This window comes from Atractosteus spatula, chromosome 11, assembly GCF_055471065.1.
Source record: "Atractosteus spatula isolate fAtrSpa1 chromosome 11, fAtrSpa1.hap1, whole genome shotgun sequence".
In the NCBI taxonomy this organism is placed as follows: Eukaryota; Metazoa; Chordata; class Actinopteri; order Semionotiformes; family Lepisosteidae; genus Atractosteus; species Atractosteus spatula.
In genome coordinates this window covers 10,714,769-10,735,504 of record NC_142716.1, presented here as the reverse complement: position 1 = coordinate 10,735,504, position 20,736 = coordinate 10,714,769, and the positions used below count along the sequence as shown (strand labels likewise).

Here is a 20,736-nt window from a genome sequence, read left to right as displayed (position 1 = left end):
CTACGTTATGAGCTCCCTATTTGTATTTTGTCGTATTAATATTAAAATTGCTTTCCCGATTGAGAAGAAATAAAACATGTTACCCAAACCCAATATTTCACTGGATTTGATCATCGCACTGGTGGCAACGGTAGAGTTGCAACAATTTTACTACTCCGCACTTTTAACACAAACAAAAGAGCACCACATAAACATCCCATATTCCAGTCCTGCACCAGAGTCTGGGCTGCAGTGCACAAAACGCTCTTCACACCTGCCAACGAACATTTGCAGGGCCAGTGGTGCACAGAGCACAGGCAATGGGCTAGAGTGGTGGGTAAATGGGATATGGTCAGATTAACCATCTTTCACCATGTTATTGCAGCATAAAGCTGGTAAAATGCGAGTTTAGAGAACAACAGCTGTGGGACTTCAACCACACATCTCACATAAATTCTATCTGACTCACATGCATCCAAAAAGTAAAATATATGCGCAATAACATTATAACAAGAATACCATTATCATTAAATTGTTATTATGATTGCAGACTAACTTAGACTGTGAGTGCAGGAAAAAATAAGAAACAAATGCTTTAAATGTATAGCTTAAATGTATCAAGTGGCTAGCTCACAAATTTTCTTAAAATCCTGTGACTACATCTCTGAGTCATTTTTATTTCCTGCTTATACACGCTTTAAAAAAGATGAATGACAATCCTTTCAACAGTGTACCTTTCAGGGACAGAGAGTGGATGGGTGACCATCCATAACAAATAGATACCAGGGGATCTGGGACTGCAAGCAGAGTCCAGCTTTGCTCTTGAGATCTCTATACTGATTCAATGGAAAACAGCCTTGTTAACTATGGTCACCTATCACCTATTCAATATTCTATACATCATTTATAACAAGTTATATAAGAAGCTCTGATAGACCCTGCTACGTGTTGTGTTTTCTGCTTATCGACTCATATCTCATAAATGGAGAGTATATTTTTAAGTTCAGATTATATCAAGAAGATGATGTATTAGATCTTTTTTTAAAGTTAAAAGCCATAAATGTTTCACTGTTTTTATGACCGGGGCGAAAGTGGCACTGGATGGAATTTTTTAAGTTCTAAAACACCCCCTTGTGTCTTATTACATTTCATCCCCTCAGGCACTCGTGCATAGCTTAGCGTTTTAAACTCAGCATACAGACATGTCTGCCAAGCACTGGTTACACCATATGAGTAATCTCTGAGTGCCATGTACCTACTCCATTTAGGTTTTCTCCACCTAGCCAGTGATGTGGATGAGTTGTGGGCTGTTTTAGGACTCTGACAAAGAGCACCTTAAAATGAATCTCAAGTGGCATCAATGTGCTTCATACTGTATCTTGCAAGCTGATAGGTATTCTTTAATTCGGGGAAACAGGACTAGACTCAGCAATTACCTCAGTAATTAGTTTAAATCACATACCTTTTGCATTCTACATTATCACATCTGTTTATGTACTATAGGAACGTTATGACTGATATCATCCCAACAGTAGACTACTCAATTACTTTCTACTTTATCACTTACAGTCTAAATAAACAGATTTCAGCCCAATACTGAATAAAATCTAATCAATCCTTTTGAATCTCCTACTTAGTAAATCTCAAGGATTATACTGATCTTACTTCATGAACAAATACAGCATTCTTGATTTAACACAAATCAAATATTGCATGTACATACTGTACAATAGCTTGAGAACATACTAAACTAAAATACATTAGATTATTACATTATTATTTTTTATAAAGCTGTAAAAAGTGTTTTATATTTGAACCATCTAAATGAAGATTTTTCTGAGATTAAAATGTTGAGTTTGAGAAGTTGCATCAGGCTAGAAAAAAAAAATGTTTTCAATTATCTCACCCCAAGATATACAACAGAGATAATGGAAACTAAGTTATTGTGTATATTAGATGTGCAGACAATAGTCGAGTTTTAATATTCCCGAATTAAAGGTTGAATAATTTACAATATTTTTTTAAAAGATGCCTTCAAATTGAACAGATTTTTTTGACAGCATTAATGTAATCTATAGTTCTACCTTTACATTGAATTCTTAAAAAAAAAACAATTGGAATGCAGTGGCAATTGCAAATAAAATACATTTTACTTTATTTTTATATTACTTTTATATTAAGTAATATTTATATTACTTTATTTTACTTTATACTTTTTTAAAGAAAATAAGACATTTTGAAGGTTAATGCCAAACAACTTAGACCTAGTTGTTTATGAAAAACAGGCACATTTAAAGGTTTAGCCAACTCCTATGAGTATATTTTAACATAATAGATACTGTATTTATGGGGCTAATTTATGGACCTTATAAATGCAAGGCATTTAAACAAAGATTTATTTAACACAGCAGCAAGGACAAGCCTGAATTACTTCATAGTCATGCTTATGACTTCCTACTTGCACTGCCATATAGAGTTTACGTGAAAGCACCAGTGCTTTATAGAGTGTGACTCTCATGATACAATTTATGTCTACTTGCTTAGCTAGGGGGGTTTGTTTCTTCAGCTCTGCTGACAATGTATGCCAGTGAACTGAGACATCAAGGAATGGAATCATTCCTTCAGTATTTTCTCTATAGCATTGCCTCCGCCCAACAATATCCAAATCATTATACATCATGGAAAGAAAACAAAAACTTTTACTAAAATGGCTGACTAAAAAAAACTAAGCTTGCACACAAATTATACCATGTGTAAAATGTTCACATGAACTATTTACAACCAGGTGATGTTAACATGCATTGAAAGCAGAACAAATAAACAGCAAAAAGAGGTTTCAACAGAACATTGACTAAAAAATAAACAAAAAGATTATAAAAGGTAAAGAGCCGGTAAATCAGATTGACATGAAAATTATCGTTTTGTCACATTATCGTGTTGCAACATTAAGATTTTTTTATAAACAACCCACAATTCAAATTAAAACACAAACCATTAAGAAGGCAATATGGTCTCAGTCAATGATGACATACAGTACTGCCAACTCAGTAGTGCTATCAGGGTTCATTGGAACTACGTAGTCAATGAAAAGAGCTTTTAAACTTTTTTTAAAAAGATGATGCATTGCAGAGATGATCTTTCTAATAGGAAAATAATTGTATATATCCATTAAAGCACATTATATAGGAAATTCGTGGATTTCTATACTAAATTTCTACATTCAGCTTACTATACTTTAGATGGAATCCGTATAGGATACCTTCCTGAAACATGTAAATTACACAGTCTTCCATTTTGCAATGATGTACACAAAAATAGTAAAACACCAGCTTCCTAAGTAGATTTTCCAAGTATATGATACTGTACAAGCAATACATTTAATCAATACATTGAATATGTATTCCTCCAAATCTGCAATGGCAAAGTTCTATTTTAATATGTAGTGCTAAAGTAGACGAAAAGCAAAACACACGTGGGTGACGACAGAGAATGTCATCGTCATTCTAGTATGAATAATATTTTTTGAATGAACACCATATTCAAATACGGTTCACTAGTTCATTAAAACCGACAGACTGGGGCATTCATTATCACATTATAATTATTAAAATTAATACTTGAATCAACGTTACATTACAAAAATAAAATTATTAACTGATTTTAATTATTTGAAATAGAACCTCTCTCAGCATCACGTAATCCGAAAAAATAGCTGTGACGAATACTAAGGAAAAATATTTATGTCCCAGCAGAGGGCGCCATAAAATCCTAAACTTAAAATCTACTTCAGCAACCTATTCTGCGATGGGCAAGTACACTTTAATATTGTAAAATACAGCTCCAGACCTAAGTTACATTTTTTTTTCCTGTGCAGTTGCTTTACAAACTGTATCACTCATGATGAAAAAGCAAAGCAGCTCACCTAGAATTGCGGTAATTCCTCGGAAGGGAAGGGCAAAATAAAAGGAAATACTAAAGTTGTTTTAAATTGTTACAAAACTAAATTATCTATTGTATATCTTTTGCACAAAGCACTGCGATTAATCATTTCTAGCTCCAATTTACAATGCATTAGCACATGGACAAAATAATAAGAACTTCACTGAAGCAAAAATACTTACAAATGCGAAGAAGACACGCCTTTGGAAATAGCAGTACGAAGATCCAATCTTTCTAAGTGGTTAACAAGTTCAAGAATGACCGCTGGATCCTTTTTAAGATACGTGTTAATCTAAATTTGATGAGCTCAAGAAAAATGGGGCATTGCAAAAAAAAAGTTGATGATGCAAAAGTTTAATGAGCTGACTAAATAAAAGGGTTTAAAGGTTTCGTAACGCAAGTCAATCTTTCTTGAAACGGCGTGCCACCTTCAGATTTCGGAGTGGGATCTGAGCGTGGCTCTTGGCACTTCAGAATAAATGAGTGATCACCGTTTGGTTCGCTAGGTCAGCGCGATTACAACACGGGCAGTAAGAAAACTGACAGTATTTCCCAAAACGATAGTCAGGATTCCGTCACTTGTCTTTCCAAGATGCTAGGATAACTATTGCACTGAATGTTTCCCCCAAAAAGCCTCCTGTTAAACTTTTAATCGTACTTTTTTTTCAGGCAGTCTCCATTGCTTCACTCTCCATATCCAAAACCAACAAATGCAACTCCTGTGAGTGAAAATTTCATTCTCTCTCGTCTCTTTTCTATGAGCACGTATCTCGGAAACTCAAAGGGGACATAAATCACTCCAACCCTAGCACCAAGGATATCCTCTACAAAATGTTGTACCAGCTTCCTCCACGCATTCCTCTACTCATTGCAGAAATGTCAGTGTTCATAGCGATGATGGTTTGAAAGATTAGACACTTGGAGAGTCCATTTGATGAAATATACATAGCACAAAGATTCTTCTAGATCTGAATTCTCTAATGCATCCTTTCTGCTTACACGGGTCTGTATTTAATTGGGACTTAAACTTCAAGGACAGAGGTAATAATTAACGCTCCCGGAGCCACCACCTAGCACAGCTGGGAGAGATGTTTCAGAGATAAGCAATCTTCTCCAAATGCCAGCTAATATAAGGGATTGCAAGCAAGCCTTCTTCTGCTTCAAGACTTGAGCGTTCCGCTGGGTCCTAAAGATAGCTCATAACCACTTTGAATAATTACATAGCAGCATTGCATTTAACCGCTTGGAATCATATAAATTAGACATTTATTTCTAAATAAAGCCAAAGTGTCCGATGCTTATTCTTGAGAATTTTGTCGTTTTCCAATCTATAATTCTTCACATTGCGCCATTAAAGGAGAATGTAAGTTTGTGAAACCTAAAACGGGTACCGAAACAAAGTGAAACACTTGAGAATAAAAAAAGCATGTAATTAATAATTGCTTCATTCTCACCTCTTTTAATTTTAAAGGGGATGCGATAAAATATTTAAAACACCTAAAAAACATTTCAACACGATTTTGTATGCATATTGGGATTTCTGTGACAAAGCTGGGAATAATGACTGCTTTTCTGAAATATGTGAACATGCGGGGTATACAAAAAATAAAGGACTTGTTCAACAGTAATGCACGTATGTTCTAAATTACACGTTGTAAATAATATCAATTAAGTTAAAAAAAGTTGCCATTCGTTAAATATGTATTGTTTCTAAATTCTGTTATTTTTTGTATGTGCTAATATTTGTTCGGGTCATTTTAAAATATAGTTATTAATTGCTCGACAGCTGCTGCGTACTTATGCAGATGCGTACTGCAAGTGCTTAATGTAGATAAAAAAAACAATTACATGACTGGCAATGGACCAGTTAGCTTTAAAGTGTTTAGCCGAGCCTTTTCATGTTAGTTTAAATCGTGGTTTCATTCGAGGATTCATTAAAAAACTTTCTAAGAACTGTAACAGTTATAGCAGCACTGATGTAATACTTAAAGGTAGCGCCCCTCGCAACAAAATAAAGTCAGAGTGAATTCAGATAAGGCCTAAAATGAAACAGTGAGGTACAGCTGACTAATATTAAAGTGTAATCTGCGCAGTGACCCTTCATGCTGTCGAATTCCATAAATTCCCAATATTGGTCCATACAAGCAAATTAATTATTCAACGTTCCCAACCGTACATTTGGAATTCATATTTATCCTTTTAATATTACCCTTTGATTTCATTTGAAAAAAGAAAGTACTGGTATCGTGTTTAACGATACTAAACTGAACAAAAGAGCAATGCGATTTCCTATTCTCAGTTTGCAATAACTACTTTTGAAACAGACCGTAGCAAGTTACAGATAGTAAAAAAAACAACAACAACATTAAAAGACTAGAATTACTTCATTACATGATAAACCAGAATAGGAAAAGAAAGATGGAAAAACGAAGAAAAAAATCACGCGCCCATAGATGTCCTTCTCTATGTTATATCTAAAGTTAACCTGTTTGATCTGCAAGAAGATTGCTTCATATTTCAGGATACTTGTAGTGTAAATACAGAATAGATTTAGAAAATAATTGACATTTTTGAGTTGAATACTACCTGTTCAGAACTGAAATTAATCAAATCAGTTTGCTCTTCCAAGATGACTGAAAGAGAAAATAACATTTAACAAAGTGGATTCAGTTACCATGCCGGTTTTACTTCATTTAAATAGCTTTTCAACGATTGGACATTGAAGTAGGTTAAATAAAACCAATGACTATGACTAAGACAGTGATGTATGTGAATTTCACTGATGTTACCTAATGGGATCCGTGACAAACTGTTTTCTGTTTGGTATTTTTCATTACTGGTGATTAAATTGGTTATTCGGCCTTTATGTTGTGCCTTGTCAATGTAACACAGCCAACAACAATAGGATTCTACAAGGCAGAAGGTTCCATATAAAGTTGTAAACTTCGAGTTACAAAATAAAAGTCTATAGTTTACCTATTGGGCAATTGTGTACCAAACGCAGTGTACAATCCTGTAAAAAATGTTTCGCAAGTAGATGTAGAATAACGAATAACTTTGCCTGTCATAAGGTGTGTTGTAAGACACAATTTTTTCAAAGATCGTTTATAAATGCCGTTGGGAAATCACTAAAAATTCAATTAACGATAGAGAGCACAGTGAACAGAAACATTAGGGAATCACATTTACAGAAAGACTATCAAGATACTGTACATAACATATTAAATACGAAAACCTGCATCATATACTGTACTGTATGTTCTTGGTCAAAATGTTTTATGAAAGTCTAACTAGTCTTATTTTTTATTGTGTTTGAACAAAACAACTCCCTAGCGTGGACTAAACGGTTAGATTGAATATCACAGCTCGAGACTTTACCGTTTCTTAAAATTACATGGAAGTGCAGAAGCAGATGCAATCTGTATGTGTATTGCGCATTTCCTATCTTTAGCAGTTACTCGAGCAAAACCTAGAGCTATCTTTCTGGATTGTAGTACAAATGTCATTTTTCTTAGCAGCCAGTCGGAAAATTCAATTCTGCATGATACAACTTAACAATTCGAGAACCCACAGCCCGCGGAAGACTGCACTACTTTGACTGCAAAGAATCCATTCTATATACAGTAAGCGGCCACATCCATCAGCAATTTAATGGACAGAAAGGCCGGTAGATGGAGAAAATACTGCTGTAGTCAGTTTGCAGACAGAGCAGCAAGTCTGCAACAACGTACTTGCACGGCTTATTCAATGTCACAAATCAATCTTTAAAGTATTTGCTTTTACAGTAACAAAAAATAAAAGCAACGACATTGATACTTTATGTTGTAATATATACAGTATATACTACAGGACGATTTTCTTCTATATCTGTCATTTGGTTTTAACACGTTTGCCAGTGTATAACTGCCGAGTTATTTTCTGACCTACTGTAAGTGATTTTATACTGCAAGCTGAAACATAAAGTTTCTATAAAGGGTTATCAATCATGACAAAATACGCCGTTTGCATCTCACCTTTGCTTAAAACCCCCGTCCCACTGCAATATACCGTACAGTGTAACTCTGTTGATCCCACGTACTAACTAGTTTGTGACTGAGATCTTTTCTGTCTACAGCCAACCTTTTCCGAGACAGGTGTTTATAATGACTTCATCTCCCCACAGTTTTCTCGGAGTGGAGTAGTCGAAGGCACAAACACCACTTCTTTGAAATAACACGGGGAAACGGCATGCTGGTGCAAGGTAGCACTTTGATTTCGTTTTTTTTATACTATTCGCGCTGGAAGAACGCGTGTTTAACGGGTTCGTGATATACAGTACAGTACATTTACTGTACACATAGCCTACGTATGTCCATCTTTCCGGCGTTAAGTGTCTATATACACACTACAAATGTAATGAATACTAATGACTTGCGCTGTTGATATTTGCATGGATCTCGTTCCAATATGCAAATCACTGCGAGATGAATCTCATTATTATCTAAATACTTCATGGGACCATAGCAGAGAACACTGGAAGCTCATCCTTGCTGTTCATTTCGCATTTCGATGATTTATGCAACAGAACTCTAACTCTGACTGAAATGGTTGAATATAATGTTTTTTTTCCCTTCTGTTAAGCACGATTGTTTAACACCACACTCTGTGGCTTAGGTGTTTTCTTTGAAGTTTTTAATACAAATGTCAAGTTCACGAAGACAATTGTTAAAAAAATAATGAAAATATATCGTGTCTGCAATGCTGATAACTATGCTGATAGTTATACATATTCTCCACTTTGTAAATCAAGGGGCTTCTCTCAGTAGGTGAAATAAAAAAACAATCTAAATATGGTCTACATTTGAGTTGGGTTACAAAAGGCAAAACACAACGAGGTTTTACAATATTAGATACATTTGCATGTGTACACCATAGACTTTAATAATTAATCCAAATTACAGATTATGTCTCCAGAAAAATAAAAATCTTGCTTCTTGAGCTAAAGCATGTATGCAACACTCCTATATAAACTGCTTAACTTGTCCCAGGAAAAACATTCTTAGAGTATGTATTGATAAAGTATCTTACAATAAACAAATACATAAAATTAAGTAGATATAAATAAAAAGATTTGATAAGTATCTACAATATGCTTATCTTTTCTCTGAAGGCTTACAGTATAGCACTACAGTGTACTGTAGTTATCAAAAAAAATATCAAATAACATCTATTCTGACAATGCATTAAGCGTGAAAAACCAATTGAAATCTTGTTATTGGAGAGTTTGCAGAGCATTTTGCGTTTATTTTTCATTACTCCATTTAATTTAGGAGTTGTATGGTTTCGTTCACATTCTTTGTAACTGTGATGCAAATAAAGTTACATTTCAGTGCCTGGACAGCTCCTTGTCTAATAAGTGCCTTGTAATGGATGCGCTTAGCTACCACTGTGTAGTGTTGTGAATAATCACATGACAATTAAGACATTTATTCCAAAATATAGATAAAATGACAAACATGGTAGGTAGGCATAGCCAGACAAAACATGCCCAAATGGAGGACTGATTAATAACAACACCAATGTTTTCTGTTCTCTTCTTACTAATGATGTTTAATAAAACTTTCAGTGATTAGTCATCTAATTACACATTTGTCACTCATCAGAAAATATGTATTAAGCCATTCTGTGTTTCACGAAAAGTCATTGTGCTCATTTATCATCAAATTGTGTGCAATACGGCATCTGTTTAATTTAGAATATTTTTGCCAAGCTTAGGTTTTGATTTTGCATCGAAGACTTATTCACTGTAATGCTTCATTTCTAAACACATTTGTTGGGCCCTGAAATATCCAGTAGGCCTACAATCAGGTATAAATGAGAAAATAATATTCACCTTTCAAAAGTGTTGATGCTTTCCAGAAGGGAAAAATCTAATTAAATGCCATTTTGCTAAATGCTAATTCAGAGTGACCTGGAAATTTTTAACTAATAAAGCAAGATTTAAAAGAACTTCTTCCTTCTTCCATAGATCTGGCACTTTTGAATTTGTTTATACATTGGTCTGTAAGGAACTCAAGTATTATGGGATATCTTAAGCACACCAGAATGTAAAACTAGTTAGGATTCTGCATGGATTGCTTACAACTTAGATGCTGTACTATTATATAGTAAAAGGCTGCAATAATAGCAGTGAATGTACTGTAAGTGTTAAAATAGGGATAAGTGCTTTCTGCATGAAGACTTTCAAGATCAAAGAACATTAATTCAGTTGGCCCTGAGGGTATCAATGAGTCACAGCTGAAGCACTCAAGAGCAAAATGTAAAAACTATTGGAATAATATCAATGACATAGGTCTACATAGGATCAAACATAAACTAGAAGACCACATGCCCATCTATGTGCCTGCTTAAATCACTATTCAAATTGGTTTGTATCACCTATGTCATACTGTACATGTATTTACATTGACTGTATTGTTTATGACCTTCGGTAGCTGATGACTAGCTCAACAGATACACCATTGTTGAATAGCAAGGTATAGTACAAAAAGGGATTTACAGAGTTTAGGACTATTGGGTGCTCCTTCTAAATGAGAACAATGCAGTCAGTTTCCTGAGGACTGACAGTACAGTATGTTTAATTTTTTTTTCACAGTTTCATTACTCCACCTTACAACATACATGCATACCCAAAACATAAAAAGGCTTTTTGAACAAGGTGTCACATTCCCTGACATAGCCACATGATTATTCCTATTAATTTCGCTTTTCCAATATAATTTCCTTTCAATGAGAAAATGATGGGTTATGTCTTACATTTCCCAAATGGTACTGAACATCCAAATTAGATACAATATTTCTACTGTATAATGCATAATTTCAGAGAGTTAAAATCCCCCACAACTGGAATCATGCAAATTAACTCCATTACCACACATTTTTGTGAAAAGCTTTTGTAACAGTGCAGTTAACTTTTTTTGCATTAAGCGAAGCAATGCATCTAAAAAAATCTATGAAGAGATTCAAAGCTGGCACTGCAATGGACATGAGCCTGACAGTCATATGGTTTGTAGTCTCTTGTTATGTTTCTAACACTTGCTTTTTTTTTTACTGTATTACCACTCTTTACAAAGAAACAATTAAAGGATGTTAAAAAAAATATTACTTCACAGAGCCTTAGACATGGCTTTCAAAAATCAAAGGAATACAACAAAAATGATAAAGAGCTTCTACTGTACCGAAGATATACAGTGAATATTACTAAGGATAATTCTGGTGGTACAGTACAGTATATCCAATGTTATACCTACAGAGAGAAAAACATACTTGGGAAAATATCTACTAAATAATGCTTTTTTTGGAGTACATTACTGCATTAGAACTACAGTATATACTATGTTTTATCAAGACAGATTCTTGTACATGGCAGATTTAATGTCACATCTAAATACAGAGAAAAATAATTTAAGAAACATTCTACCACATAATGTACTTTTCTGTGGATTATATTACTGTTTAAAAATGGGATCTATATGAACCAGTCTCTTACATGTCATCATTGTGCTGTTTTTTTTTTCTAGGTGATCACAGCTTATTACACTGTGACATTATATTTGTATCCATTTGTGTTTTCCTTTTTTAGTGTCCATAATGCGCACATTTCTGGATTTGTACTTCTTACAAGTTTACAAGTTTTCATTATCTGGGAAGATAACATGACTTCAGTGTGATTCTTAAATATTATGTGCTCTCAGTGTTTAAGGATTTACTATTTACTAGGGCATGTATTGTACTGTATCATATGAACTTATTTATGACTGTCTTCTAAAATATTATGTTACAAATGGTTATTTACACTCACAGATATTCTAATTTACTTAAAAGCATTCTTACTAGTATGGCAGTATAAATTAAGGTGGCTTTTAAGAGTTTAGTTTATCCATATAGCTTGAAAGCGTCTCAATGATTTACAGTAGTGAGACAGCATCAATCATAGTCAGTTGGCAACACTTTCTAGGAAAAAAATATGTGGGATGGAATCTATAGTTTAAAAAATAGGCTTCAAAAGCCTATTAATAGAGTAATGTTTATGTTGTCAATTCATAGGCATCATCATTACATTACTGTATATACAGTATATTGTTACAAATGGGGGGATTCAAAATGGTGAATAACAGGAATTGAACAAGTGGCTACCTCAATAAGAAAAATCAATAATCATAACCCCCAATTTGTAAGGATTTTGCCTGGAATATACCCAAACGGTTAGAGGCATGTAAATGCTTTGTTCTCTGGCAGTTTTGGAGAAAAGAGTAATAATTCCAGCACACTTAGTTGAACACATATTTATTAACAGTGACACTACAAACACTACACTACACACAAGATAAACATACAGCACACAAGTTTTCCTATTTGCAGTACATGTTTACAGACAAAGCATCTCAGTGGCCTAACATCCTAACCATACAGAAAAATCTCGGACTCTTAGTAAGTATTCAGTTCTTAATACTTCTTCTTCTTCTTTTTCACAGCCTTAGTCCCAGACTGTCCTGGGGTCAGCTGCTTTGGTTGCTCTTCTCCACTTGTCTCTGTCGAGCACATCTTCCTCACTCACTTCACATACCTCCATATCTTTTCTCACACAATCTATCCATCTCTTTCTAGGCCTGCCTCTTCCCCTGTTACCTTCCACCTCAAATTCCATTACCCTCTTTGTTACTTCCTCAACATCCCTCCTCATGATATGCCCATACCACCGTAACCTCGCCTCTCGCATCTTCTCAACCACATCCACCACCCTACATCGTCTACGGATTTCTTCATTTCTGATCTTATCCTTCATTGAAATCTGCAGAATCCATCAAAACATCCTCATTTCAGTTTTTCTCATCAAGTTCTCTTCCTTTTTTCCAACTGCCAAGCATTCAGCTCCATATAGTAGTACAGGTCTAATCACAGTCTTGTACATTTTGCACTTTAACTTTCTAGGAATTTTCCTGTCACAGATTATTCCAGTTATTTCTCTCCTTGTTCCATCCAGCTTACACTCTTTGTTTTACTGCCTCCAGTGTTTCTCCTCCCTTTACCAGTTTTGACCCAAGGTATTTAAAGCCATCAACCTGTTTCAGTTTTCCTCTATTTGTCTCCTCAACATTGGCCATAGTATCTCCTCTTCTCTCCATTACCATTATTTCAGATTTTTCTGCATTCATTTTCAGTCCACCCTTTTCCAGACTCCTCTGCCATTTGAACACTTTCTCCTGTAGTTCTACTTCCGCATCTGCCATCAGTGCCACATCATCAGCAAAGATGAGTTCCCAAGGCACTTCTGTTCTTACCTCCTCTGTCAGTGTGTCAATAATGTTTATAAAAAGGAAAGGACTTAGTGCTGATCCTTGGTGTACTCCAACTGTGATTTCAAACTCTTTTGTCTCTCCCCGAATTTGTATTCAATTCTTAATACAAAGGCCATAATAAGAGATAAGCTGCCTTGTAAACTAAGTAGAATACAACCTACAATTAAATCTCTCAGTCTGCAAGCCCAGATGCCACAAAGTTAATGGGAGCCTACTACAGCTCCCTATTCTAAAATGCACCCACTAAGCAAGAAAAGTTGTTTTAAACCAAGGGACTTTTCACTCAGGAAATCCAAGTTTCCTAAAAGCAACAGAATAGCAAGCTCTCTTAGCAAGGTTCAAATATGTAGCTCCGATCGAGTCCTTTTGGATGATCTCAAGCAAGGTCAGATCTTGCCTGACACAAGCTTTTAGGTTCTGTCCTCCTGTCTCCCTTTTCTTGTTCTGTCTTCTGTCTTTTATCCTACACTTTTGACACTCTTAATCATTTACTCAGAACTTAATTAACGAAAGTAAACCAGAAGATTCCTTTGATCATTGTTTCTCACAACTAAGAAAACATCCCCTGGTTTGGAGCTGTAGGACGTGGGAATATTGACACTAGCTAGGTGTTACTGCATTGTATCTAGATTCTCAGAGCCCCTTTCATTGCCACCTATCTCAGCCTGTAACAATATACTACATTAGTCAATGAAGTTACAGATGTTTGTAACTTGTGTTTCTACAAAAAAAGGCCCATCAACACCTTTAGGAGTTAGTTGCTTAAAGCAGGATTTGTCAGCTACAGTTGTCAATACATCTTTTCATTTATAGTCTTCAGGAATATGAGTTACAATAACTGGTTGCAAATCTGTTGACAACAGAAAACTAAGACAGTCATTTAATACAATCAGAAATGAGCAGAGAACCAAGAAGAAAGGCAATGATATCAGCACACACAATATAAACAAGTGTTTTAAAAAGTAATTAAACTGAATATTTTTTTTCCAAGATTGTAGCATAAATTGAGGATCTAAAGATACTGAAGTCGAGTAAGAAATATTTAAGTGTAAAACAAATACACATAGTTACCTATACAGTATATAATATCCACTGAGCATAACTCTTCACTCCATTTATTAACGTGTATTTACAGAAAAAAAGTATACCAATTTTTGGATATTGTTTAAATGTTTTTGGCATCACTGGGTTAATTAATCATTCACAACCGACCATGATACACTTGTCTGACTTGAGCTCTGAACCACCTCATTAGTGGGAGAGTGGCTGGGCACAGGTGAGGAACTGGTTTAACCTCAGTTAGAATGTCAGGCCTGGTGAAAATCAAGAAAGAAAAATGCAGAAACAAACTAGTATGCCCTGTTTAACAAGAGAATAATGCTTTTGTGCCATTTGTATGTCTGGGAGCTGGAAGAAGTCACCATAGGTCGATGCACAATCAGTGCAAGTCCCTTTAGCAATTAATCAAAGTTTTGAAAATACCATCCTAGTGGACATTGGTAATTGTGCTGCAGAATAAGATGATACAGCAAATGTGGATTACAGACAAATCTGTAGGTTGGGGCAGGAACGTCTAGCCTGTACAATACTCCACTTGAGTGATTGATGGCTAACTGACTGCAGGGCACAACACTGATCAAGTCCTGAGACCTTAGTTATTACCCTTCCTGTGGGCTTATCCTGACATGACAACATTCCAGTAGGACAATGTATGTCCTCATGGCGCTCCTATAACAATGACTTTGTCGCAGGATGAGAATAATACATTTATGTGCTGTGGATGCCCTACTTGCTGCACTTCAGCCACACTGAATATTTGTAGAATGAGCAGTGACAATGTGTGGCACCTAGGGCTCAGAACCTATTGAGCAGTCGCATGCTTGTCCACTAAAAACATTAGAATAATATATCCCTTGGGTGGCACAGTGGTTAGCATTGCTGCCTCACAGTACTTGGGCCCTGGGTTCAATTCCTGTGGTGCTATCTGCTTGGAGTTTGTATGTTTCCCCATGTTTGCATGGGTTTCCTGTGGGTGCTCTAGTTTCCCCCTGCCCTCCAAAAACATGCTGGTAGGTTAATTTGTTTCTGTAAAAACTGATCCGGGTATAAGTTTGTGTTTGTTTTGCCCTGTGATGAACAGGCATCCCATCAAGGGTGTACTGTATCTCACCTTGTGTCCATTGAGTGCTGGGTTAGGCCCTTGCTCATTAAGAACTCCCTCGCTCTTAAGAACAGTGTCATGGTATCTTTCACAACCATGTAGTCAGAACCTTGGTTTAATATCAAATCTTACAGCAGACTGTCTCCTGTCATATACTTTGGAGTATGTTGTCTACAAGGAATAGTGCCACCTACTGGCTCACCACAACTCTTACAGAAACAAACTTGTTTCCATTGACATTTTCCATGCTAACACCAACCAGGCACAGGCCTTGTTAAGCTTCTGCCATCCAGAGGATGACACATAATTGACTATGTACTTCCAGGATTTGGGTATGTTCTGAGTCAGCTAGTGTTTCTTTCGTTTACTGCATAAAGGGATAAATTCACTGTAAGCCCCCTTAACTGAAAATATTGGAATATTTAATATTCCAGAAACAGAGGACACCACAGTGGTCAGAAGACCAAACAGAAGGTGTTATACACAGTCGTACTGTGTGCAGAGAAGACTGTATTGCTGGAAGTGGCAGCCCATACCACAATCCACAGACTGTTACAATAGCTACAGGTTTTACAAAATGAAACCATTGCTTGAGTTCTGCAAATAAAAAAAAAGTGGTAGATGTTACAATACTGTCACATATCTGAATACCATTCATCATCCAGTAACTTCACACGCAGCACACACACTGTGAAGATTTAACATAAGATGAACTCACTGCTCCTCTCCGAGTTTTCCAGGATTCTCTCCTGCCTTGTGCCTCCCACCCCAAAAAAAATCACAAAGTTACTCTGGAACAGCCATGTGGCAGGGTGGCTGGTGCCGAAGATGTTTTTTTTAATCAGCCTTCTTTAAGAGCACCTCGGTACAAAACATCATCAGGCTAGCTCAAACTGAACTCTATAATAAAAGCAGGGTTTTGCTTACCAGTTCCTACTGCAGCAGTTCATGCCCCCATGGACCTTTGCTGCAGCCTTAAATTACAGTCGAAGGACAGCCATATTCTCTCAGCCCTTGTGAGCCCCAGTCTTATTGCTTTCCTGTCTTCACGTTACCATTTCAGGCTTATATGAAATCTAAAGGTTATATTATCAGAACAACCATTAAATAAAATGTTAAGGCCAGAGTATGTTTCACAGTTTAAGCTATGAAGAGGTTATTTTAAAACAGCACATTTGGGGAAAAGGCCAAATAATTCATGATGCAGCAAGCACTGTTAGGCTTTTTGTATCAATTTTTGGCAGTAAACCTTTTTTACTCAAGACACCCATAAATCACAAGACTCCAAGAAAAATCAAGCCTTGGTATCACTTTGATCACATTTGAAAAGAAAATTTCTTCCAAGCATCATTAGAAGTCATTATACTAACCATGTTTTTTTAGATAAGGACCTGTGGGTGTCTACTTCATTGAATGACTCTGCACTGAATACATTAAGTGTACAATTACCTGAGGATTCACATACTGAGAACTGGATTGTACCATTTACAGAAAAGTACTTCACAGTACTATTATAGATTTACACAAAAGTATGGTATACATCTTAGGTCTTACCTATTTTCTTCTAGAAAGTACAAATATATTATAACTATAGCCAAGAATTGCCACCACAGGCTGATTGTAATCTGAAAGATCATAAGGGGGAAGGTGAAAGTTGAAAGGTCATGGCATCAATGGGGTTTTCCAGGAGATTCCATTTGACTCACAGCACCCAGTCAGGAATTCTGCTTCCACAGAAACACAAAATACACTAAATTGAAAAGCTACTCAATATGCATTTTAACAACTCTATTATGATCTTTGAATCCTTAAAAAGGGGTTTTAAGCAGTGATGTGCATCTCTAAAAGGCCAAGTACAGCTATTGAGAAAGGATAGCAAGTTGATAATAATAATAAAACATAAGAACAATTCTAAAATAGAGGAGCTCATTCAGGCCATCTGGCCATTTTGGCTGGCCGTACCTTATTAATCCCAGGATTTCATCCAGCTGTTTCCTGAAAGAAGATAAGGTATCAGTTTTAACCACACAAACTACTTCAACAAGGGCAGGTTGTTCCACACTCCCACAACCCTTTGGATAAAGAAGTAGCTGAGCTCCAATGCATTTTAAATGCATTTCCATGTCGTTTCTACTTGTGTCCTTTGGCTCATTAATACATGTTCTGCTCGGCAATTCTCTCATCACTCACTCCTGCACTGAATAAGTAAACCTTATTCTATGAACAACTCATATTTAGCCACATTCTGGAATTACAAAAAAAGCTCAATTTCAAGACTGTTTTGTTCAAATTTCTATGACCTCAAAAACATCTGGATTGAAACTTGTTTTATTTTGTTACAGACCACTTTTTGAATTAGTTCCGAGCAAGTTCTTACAATTTCAACATTTCACACTTTTTACATACATAATAAAGTCTTAAAATTTTAACATCCTTCAAACAAGCTTCACACGGGAAAATGCTTCCGCACATATTTGTCTCAAAACCTTTCACAGTAGATTACAAATAAATTTGATCTAACGTTTATGGTCTATTTTATTAATAGCTCATGTTTATAAAAATACTTTTAACATTCTAACAAGCAACATCTTCACATATCCACATTAGCTTTATTTGTTAAAAAAATATCACAATACAAAGGAGAAATAAGTTTACATATAACGAGGAGCATTTATTTCTAGACATAATGGGTTTCAGGACTTTTTTTAATTAAAAAGGGTCTAGAATTTTGACCAGGCACACCAGCAAGACATCATGGTACATTATTTTACTGAGGGTCTGAGTAGCCATCCCCCATTGTAAATGTTTTTGATTTCTTTTTAAGATCTCCTATTGTGTAGTCCACGTGGATGCATATATGTCTTGAGCTTTCTTCCGAAGGGTACAAGGTTATTTCTCCCTCGACCTTGGTGTCCTGCATTACGTCAATCGGTTCGTCCAAATACAAAACAGACTGCTTCCAGTGAGTTTCCTGTTTGAAAGGGGAAGTCGAGAGGACTAAAGGTTTCTCTTCACCTGGAAAATTCACTGAAAACCACACGCACAGCGCATTTACACAGGAGGATCCAAAACACTCACATGTGAAGGACCCTTTTACGCGTTTAAGCTGCTCTGTCGTTACTGTGTACAAATCTAACTCGGCAAACTTCGCAGGATGAGAGAGCACGTCTTCCACAGTAACCATGTTCACAGTGATATCGTTATTCATAATACACTTCCGTGCAAAGTCAGACATACAAGACATATCCACACCATACTGGTCTTTCACAGTACTCCAGAAACTGAGTCGGTCTTCCACCACCAAGTCATTAATGGGAGCAACATACAGCTCAGCTTTAGAGGGTAAAATGAGACCACCAGGTTTTAACCATTTATCTCGAGCGAAAATCACTGAATTCAGCATAGACTCGTGGAGCAGTGCGTATCCCATCCACTCGCTGACAATCACGTCGACCGCCTCTGGTAGATTTGTCGTCTCTAATGTACCTTTTATAACATCGATCTTGTCATCCATCTTATTGAGTTTTACGATTGCCTTCGCTTGGTCAGCTATTGCACTCGCTTCCACGGCGTACACCTTCTTTGCCCCAGCCTGCACACAGAAAATACTCAGAACACCAGTTCCTGCACCAACATCCAGGACAACTTTACCCTGGATCGTTTTACTGTTCCTTAAAATACCCAGTCTGTAAGAATTGGTGCGTACTTTATCTGCAATCATTTCTTCGTGGATGGTCACGTCGGAATAACTATCAAAGTACAAACTATCCTGAACACTTTGATCTAATTTCCTCTTTTTCGTAAATTGAGTCATTTTGCCGTGTCAAATACCCACGCCACTTCAGCGATACTGTACTGCGCGTTTCCCAAGCTACCTCGAGGGAGGATGTAATACTGGATCATGGGAATCGTAGTTTTTACAGGAAGTTAGTTAATTAAGTTAACTTCCTCTCTTTTCTTTTGTACTACAACTCCCAAGAACAAGGGGAATTAAAGACAGGGGACTTGATGATGTTAAATGTATAATGCTTTTAAGGAGCGTAAAGAGAGGGAACGTAAGGCTGTAATTTCATGATGCGTCAGAAAAAAAATGCTCAGGACAAACATAAGTTAATGGTATTTAAAATTAAATATAACTAGAACAGGGAGTTGCGTCGGCGTACAAGCTGTAGAAGAACAAGCAGAGGCGAACTCCACAAAGTAAAAGATACAATTATACCCTTTTCCCAGTTTTCAAAGTGAAATCAGCCTGTGATGGTTATTTAAAAATAAATCTCAGTCTTAAAAACGACTTTTTATTAAGTTTATCGATCCTTATGCACGGGAAATAAAATCACTCCAGCACTCATTATCTACAGCCAGCTAAACCTCCAGGTGTTTCTATCATACTGAGCAACACATTCAAATAGAATGTCTGCTTACTTGTCATAGTAACAGCCCTCACTGTGACTAATTTCTTATTGTATTGTGAATAGGCATCAACCTCTTTCAACTATAATTATATACGTATTTCTTATTTTCTCTATCAAAACGACTGCAGTATTGCACTGTTCCATGTGAAAGTTTGAATAATTCACGTCATCAGTTTAGTTTACTGAAAATCATTTCCCATCTGTGTACTGTAAAGCTGGATGCTGTTAGTTCATACAAAGTTAATCTGCAGTATCATTTCTGCAGTTCAGTTGGCTTTGGTTAGGGAGTTTTCACAGATTCTCTTGAAGAGAAGCACACCATGCACATTTGGTGTTGATAACACGGTCATATGGATTAAATTATTGATTAGCTATTCTTCTGCTTTTTGTTTATTCTTTCCTTCCATCCATAATACAGGGTACCCAGTAATTTAAATAGTTATGAAGACACTGGTGGGTGGTACAGTGGGGTAGTAGTTAGCATTGGCCCTGGGGGGCTGGGGTTCTGGGTTCAATTCCAGACATGGGGTGCGATCTGTTTGGAGTTTGTGTGTTTTGCTCCCATTGGCCCTGGTGAGATGGTACTGTATGTACTGTATGTGTGCCCTGTGATAGACTGGTGTCATGTCCAGTCCAATGTGTATCCTGCCTTGCACCTGTTGTTTGCCAGGATAGACCCCAGCACCCCTGTGACCATAAATTGGATGCAGTGGTTGGAAAAAAGGAGTAATTGGCTTCTTTCAACATCTAATTTTTCTTCCATGTTCTGTGCTGTTATGGTGGGCTAAGGAGGAAGATATTTTTGGTTTATTCTGAATTAAAAAGTGGTGTGCTGATAGTTTCTTGACTCTGCTTTCATGCTTACCTTATAAGTAAAAGCAAGAACAGTTTGAAGGTGCTTTTATGT

At 36.3% G+C, this 20,736-nt stretch overlaps 2 protein-coding genes across 2 annotated transcripts in view; both read right to left on the bottom strand.

Annotated features, from left to right (window-relative positions):
• Window positions 1–5,036, bottom strand: part of ntng1a (netrin g1a) — a 114,406-nt gene extending 109,370 nt beyond the window's left edge. The window contains exon 1 of the mRNA XM_088927688.1: window positions 4,101–5,036. The gene's annotated coding sequence lies outside the window, so the exon portion shown is untranslated. The remainder of the gene's footprint in view (window positions 1–4,100) is intronic.
• A 12,693-nt stretch (window positions 5,037–17,729) lies between these two features.
• Window positions 17,730–19,295, bottom strand: prmt6 (protein arginine methyltransferase 6). The gene has a single exon (XM_088928195.1). The coding sequence runs from the start codon at window positions 19,229–19,231 to the stop codon at window positions 18,185–18,187; it is 1,047 nt and encodes a 348-aa protein (XP_088784321.1). The 5' UTR covers window positions 19,232–19,295; the 3' UTR covers window positions 17,730–18,184.
• Between the last annotated feature and the right edge of the window lie 1,441 nt (window positions 19,296–20,736).

What these genes read in the sequence shown, in the direction of transcription:
- prmt6 (XM_088928195.1), bottom strand. Translation starts at nt 19,231, where the DNA reads ATGACTCAATTTACGAAAAAGAGGAAATTAGATCAAAGTGTTCAGGAT.